This window comes from Netta rufina (assembly GCF_964035555.1).
Source record: "Netta rufina genome assembly, chromosome: 17".
Lineage (NCBI taxonomy): Eukaryota > Metazoa > Chordata > Aves > Anseriformes > Anatidae > Netta > Netta rufina.
In genome coordinates this window covers 10673203-10679324 of record NC_140141.1, presented here as the reverse complement: position 1 = coordinate 10679324, position 6122 = coordinate 10673203, and the positions used below count along the sequence as shown (strand labels likewise).

Genomic DNA, 6122 nt, shown 5'->3' with positions numbered 1-6122 from the left:
CGACAGCCCCACCCCCAGATTTCCCTACTGCTGTTAATGAAGAAACGCCAGTTTCCCAGCTAATTAAGCGATACAGTTAATTAAGAATGAATTTATCCACGCGATGCTGCTCGCTGCGCACCGGCACGAGCCTCGAGCGAGGCTGCGGGGCTGCGGCGAGCCTCATCCTCCCCATCCCTTGCACCTCCCTTTATCCCCATCCATTTTTGCAGCCTCTTTGTCCCTTGACCCCCCCCGTTTCCCGAGTCTTCTCCCAGCATCCCAGTAAGGCTAAACTGGGATTTCACTGGCGGAGCACCAGCACAAACTCCCGCCCTCGAGCCCCGGCTCGCCCTCCTTGCCTCACTGACGGGGAAACTGAGGCAGGCGGTGGCTACGTGACGCCGAGGGCGACACCGGATCCGGCGGCCGGTGCTGCCCGAGCCCCTGAGTCACCGCGCTGCCCTGCCCGTCTCGGGGAGGGGGAACCACGCGCCGAGCCCCCACGGCAGCTTGGGCTTGTGCAGCATGCCGGGGCCGGCGCACCAGTGCCCCAATAAATCAGCGGCACCCGGCCACCTGCGGCCACTTGGAGCTGGAGCTTCGTGTGGACGGATGGCTCTCGTGGCAAAAATGCTGGGTATATATATATATATATTTGAAATCCTCTTTTTTCTTTTTTTTTGGGGGGGGAGGGGGGATATTTTGGGGAAGTTATCTTCTTTTTATTATCTTTTGGGGGATTGCTCTAAAATATGATGCCCTGGGGTGCTTTCCCGCCTGGGGGATGCACCGAGCGTCGCCGGAGCTGTGGCCGTGATGCTGTGCACGCCACACGTGGCACCGACAGCAGCAGCATCCCCAGGACATGGTGATATGGGGACAGGCAGACACGGCAGGATGGGCTCCCAAGGGTGCTGGTTCTGAGGCTCTCACCTGCCCCACGCAACACCCAGCGCTACCGGGATGTCCCCACGTCCCCCTCCGTGTCCCCCCAGGGGGCAGCGGGGTGGCCGCAGGCTGTTGTGTCACCGTTCCTCGACTGTCACCCCGGCAGGTTTCACACTGCCAGCACAAACAGGGCACAAACTTGCTAAACCTGATTAAAAGTTGCAGCTTGGCGTGCCCCCAGAGGAAAAAAAATATATATATATATACACACAGCGAGAGAGAAACATGAAAGCGCCTTTAACCTGCTTCAAGCCCAGACCGGGGAGCGAACGGCCCCGAAGCATCCCAGAGAGAGGGAGATGTGGGACAGGGTCCCCCCCACGTGGGGACACGGACACGGGTGGCACAGGGACACGGGTGGCACAGGGACACGAGTGGCACACCGACACGGGTGCTGGCACCCTCTCCAGAGGCGTGCGGGGCCGACGCAAGGGTTAACCCCGGGGGCCGGGCCGGCTGTTGCCGCCGGGTGGGTTTGTCTTTTATCCCAGTGGAAAAAGAATTCAAAAAAAAAAAAAAAAAAAAAAAAGCAAACAAAAAAAATTTAAAAACTACTTTTTTCCTTTTTTTTTTTCCCCTTTTTCTTTCCCCAACGCCCTTTGCGCCAGGGGTGCGTGTGCTCCGCTCGCAGCCGCTCCCCCCAGAGCGGACAGACCACTGCTGGACCGGGGATGCTGAGGGCACCGCATCCATCCCCTGACCCTGGGGGGGGGGCACCGCCGCCTTCCACCTCCACCCCAAGAAAAAAGAAAAAAAAGAAAAAAAAATCTTTTTTTTTTCCTTTTTTTTTTTTTTTTTTTCCTTTTCTTTTGGGGGGGTTGTTTTTTTCTGCACGCTTTTCCCGGGGACTGAGCCTGGCCACCCTGTGGGGAAGCACCAGCCCGGGGGGGGGGGTCCGGGGGTGAAAGTGCTTGCGGAAACATGAGTCACGGCCAGAGCGTGCGGCACCGTGCGTCGAGGCGTCCCCCCAACGCCAACCCCGCGACGCCCATGGGACCCACGCGCTTGGGTGCCGCGCTCGGGTGCTTTCTTTTTCCCCCCACTGAGCCGCCCGCCAACCCCCCCCCCCCCCTCCCCATAATCCCTCCCCACACTCAGCCCGTGCGTGAAAAAAAAAAACCGCAATCCCGGTGACATCAACTTTATCAGAAGTTTATTTCTAAGAATCATTCACGATTCGTCTCAAAGCCCTTTACTTCCTGATTTAGTTTCAATAGAAGTAATGATAGTCTTTCTCTGTTTCTTCCCCCCCCCTCGCCACCCCCCCTCCCCTTTCTTACAACACAGGCTCACTGGAGGACCGGTATATAAACCCAGAGAAGTCCCCCAGTATGAACATGAATTTCTGAAAACGTCCTCTGCCAACACCAATCTCTATTAAGTTGCTCCCGGGACACAGCTCACAATGAAGTTCATTCCAGCAGGTAAAAAAACAAACAAACAACCAAAAAAAAAAAAAAAAACCCAACCCTGAAAACCCATCCTTGGCAAACCTCTCCCCTCCTCCTCTCCCCCTTCTCTCCCCTTCCCCACCCCTTTCTGATTTCGGTGATGTCCAAGCAAACAAACATGCGCCGCGCTGCGAAGCCCGCAGCCCTCCCGACGCGCCGCTTTCCCCGGGGTTAGCATCTCTGGGAATTGGCAGCGGGGAGCCAAATGCCTTTCTGGCGCTTTTTGGCCAACATCTGGCCACTTATATAACTCTAAATAATTCCAAAAAAGCGCTGGGGTGCGGGGGGGGGGGGGGAAATCTTGCTTTTTTTTTTTTTTTTTTTTTTTTTTTGCTTTTTTTTTTTTTTTTTCCCCTCCTGCTTTTCCTCCTTCTGGGTCCGCTGCTTAATTGGGAGCGAGGGAGGGCTGGGGAAGCTGCCAAGCGCGGGAGGGCTCGGGAGCGTGCGGCTCCGCGCCGGCCGGGGCAACGCCAGCCCCGGGGCCCCGCACACGTGCACCCGGCCTCGCTCTGCCCGCCTGTGAAATGGGCACAAGGAGGAAAGAGGGCTGGGGGCCGTGCCGGGGGGAACGGGGCCGTCTCCGGCCCTTTGGGGGCTCGGTCCCCTTCCTCCCCGCGGTGCGTGGGATGGGAGCAGCGTCGGGCTGGGGATGGCGACACGCCCAGGTAAGTCCTTTCCCATCTGGGCACGGGTGTAGCTGCAGGAGGGTAAATAAAGCGATTATTGTATTACCTGGGACCTGCGGCAACGCGGAGGCTCTTACAAGTGCGGACAGCTTCGGCGCTTGTCAGAGCCCGGGGACTTTGCTCGGCGGCAGCCCCGGGGCACCACGTGGGACCAGGTCCTCGGGGTGCCTGGTGGGGACCCCCGGGGCACCCCATCCCCGGGAGCTGGGGACGGGTGACACCGAGCTCAGTGCCAGGGCTGGGGACACCCATCCTGGATGGCACCCAGCTTGGTTTCTCCTCCCGGCACAGGGGACACCCGCTTTGGGGGTGCTGAGAGGGTCGCAGCACCCCGCTGTCACCCCACCGGGGTGACCCAGAGGCTCGAGCGCTTCGCTTGTTCCTCGTCCAGGGGTTTCCTGGCCGGCGGCTCCAGCAGCTGCGCGGCCACTCCCCGCCACGGCTGCGCCCACTTCGCAGACGGGGAAACTGAGGCAGCGCGGGGGCCGGGGGGGGCTGGAGGCCGGCCCCGAGGCAGGTTTCCTTGCGGGAGCCCCTGCTGAGTCAGCCGGGGCCGGGGTGGGGCCTCGCTCCAGCAGCAGCGGAGGATAACGGGGAGGAAATCACTTTGCATATTTGATTAAACCCCACAGGTCGTCACCGGGGCCGCTTGCGAAATGTGGGAATGCCACGGGGCGCCCCGCGGGGACGGGAGGCGGGGGAGCCCCGGCCGGGGGGCAGGTGAGGGGCGAGGGGGAGGCGAAGCGGGGGCGACCCTCGCCTCGTGGGGTCGGTGCCGGGTGGGGGGGATCCCCACGGGGTCGCTGAAGTCGCCTCTGTCCCGTCCCCCCCCTCCACAGGCGTCGTGCCCTTCGTGGCCCTGCTCCTGCTGCAGAGGAGGCCGGTGGCCGGCCGGGCGCTGCTGGTGAACGGCCCCGGCTGCCCCGGGAACAGCTTGTGCCGTGCCAACGTCCACGAGCAGACCCGCAAGCAGGTCGCCCTGCTCAACGCCACCGCCCAGGACCTCTTCAGCCTCTACGTAAGTGACACCCGTGGGGACGGAGCTTGGTAGGGCGCACGGCGCGGTGACACCAGTGGGAATAGAGCATGGGGGGGGGGGGCGCACAGTGGGGTGGCCAAATCGGTGCGAGCCGGTGGCCGTGGGGGGGGACACGAGGGGTTGTGGGGAGGTGTGAGGGTGGCCGGGTGCCCCGGGGTGACGCTCGCCTCTCCCCCCAGCTGAAGTGCCAGGGCGAGCCGTTCAGCAGCGAGAGCGACAAGCTCTGCAACCCTGGCGGCATCTTCTTCCCGGCCTTCCACGTCAACCGGACGAGCGAGAAGAAGGAGGTGATGGTGGCCATGTACAAGCTCTTCGCCTTCCTCAACGCCTCGCTGGGGAACATCACGCGAGACCAGGAGGAGCTCAACCCCACCGCCAAGGAGCTCCTGGACCGGCTCCACAACACCACCAAAACCACGCGGGGCCTCATCTCCAACCTCACCTGCCTCCTCTGCAAGAACTACAACGTCTTCCAGGTGGACGTGAGCTACGGGGAGAGCAGCAAGGGCAAGAGCACCTTCAAGAAGAAGCAGCAGGGCTGCCAGGTGCTCAGGAAGTACGTGCAGGTCATCGCCCAGGCGGCTCGCATCCTGCTACCTCATCTCAGCCCCGCGTGAGCCCCAGACCCGGCTCCTCTCGCCCCCGTGAAGGACAGCGGAGGACACCTCCCCGCGCTGCCTTGCGCCCATTTCACAGCACGGCAGAGCAAGACCCCCGAGAACTGCCTCCTCCTCACCTCTCGCCTTCCTATTTATTACCTCCTGCTGATGCTGTGCTGGCCCTGGGCCCCCCCTCTCCATGCTTTAATTTATTTGCTCCTTTGCAGCAGCGCTTCCCGCACAGAGCAGGGCCGAGGACCCTCCTGTCCACCCGAGGGCTGCAGGAGGGTGCAGGCACTGCACGGGGCTGCGGGGCCGGACTCTGTCCCCTGCACCCCGGCGTCCCCTCCGCAGCACCACGGGGGAAACGGGGCATTTGGCCCCTTGGCTTGCAGCGCCTAGCAAATTTTTTGAAAAACAGAGAAAAGGTGACTCAATTCTGCTGGTTGGCCTCCAGGGCCGACCAAAAGCCCCCGCTTCCACGAAGAAAAGGATCGGGGTCGGGGAGTGCGGGGCTCGCACCCCCCTTGTAGCTGTCAGGGCCACGGGGATGCGCTCCCGCCGCATGTTTTGGGGCTGGATCCCTCTGAAATGGGGCTGAACTGGGGGCACCGCGGTGGCCAGGGCTGGGTCCCGCCACCTGGGAGGAAGGCCACCCTCCGGGGATGGAGCCGGTGGCCACGACACCAGGGAGCATCCCACTGCTTCGGAAAAGCACTGGTTTCACGGGAAGGGCTTTGGGCACCTCCAAATGTATGGCCCGGCCCGGGGCTGGGTTTTGCATGGATGGGGTTTTGGGGCTGGCATGGGGACGCAGGGACGGACCCCGGGGCCGGGTGGCCAAGGGTATTTATTGGCACAGTGGAAAGCCTTGCGTGCACCGAGCGCTAGGACCTGACTTTTAATATTATTATTAATAATAATTATTATTAATAAGATCTGTGGTAATATATATGTATAGAATTTTATTTAAATATTTATTTTTTTATACTTTTACTCTTTTCTTTTTTAAATAAAAGAAGACAAACAGATCATCTTCAGCTCCTCTTTGCCTCATCAAACACCACTGCGGCTCCAATTCTCCCCCAAAATGCCCTCAGGGCTGCCCCAGAGACCCCCGAGCACCGCTGAGGGCTGGGGGTCGCCGTTCCCTGCCCCCTTGCTCCTGTTTCCCTCCCCATCTCACGGGACGGCTGCTTTTTTGGCTGCCACTACTGCCCTAGCACTAAGAGATTTTCCCCCGGGGGTACTTCAATTTTGATTTTGAGGCTCCCTGAAGCTGCCAAGCACCGGGAGGGTGCGTGCAAGCGGAGCAGGGAGCCCTGCAGTGCGCTCGGTGCGCGCCAAAGATGCTGCGCGGACAGACCCAGGGGTGCTGGAAAATGCCAAAACCCAGCGAGAAGAGGCGAGGGAAGGC

The 6122-nt window shown here is 60.8% G+C and overlaps 1 protein-coding gene across 1 annotated transcript; it reads left to right on the top strand.

The window, feature by feature from the left end:
• Positions 1 to 2330: 2330 nt before the first annotated feature.
• Positions 2331 to 4723, top strand: LIF (LIF interleukin 6 family cytokine; the record flags this gene model as incomplete). The annotated part of the gene is made up of 3 exons (XM_084297141.1): positions 2331 to 2354; positions 3907 to 4085; positions 4286 to 4723. Exons 1-3 carry the CDS (start codon positions 2336 to 2338, stop codon positions 4721 to 4723), a joined length of 636 nt encoding a protein of 211 aa, XP_084153267.1. The 5' UTR covers positions 2331 to 2335.
• Positions 4724 to 6122: the final 1399 nt, after the last annotated feature.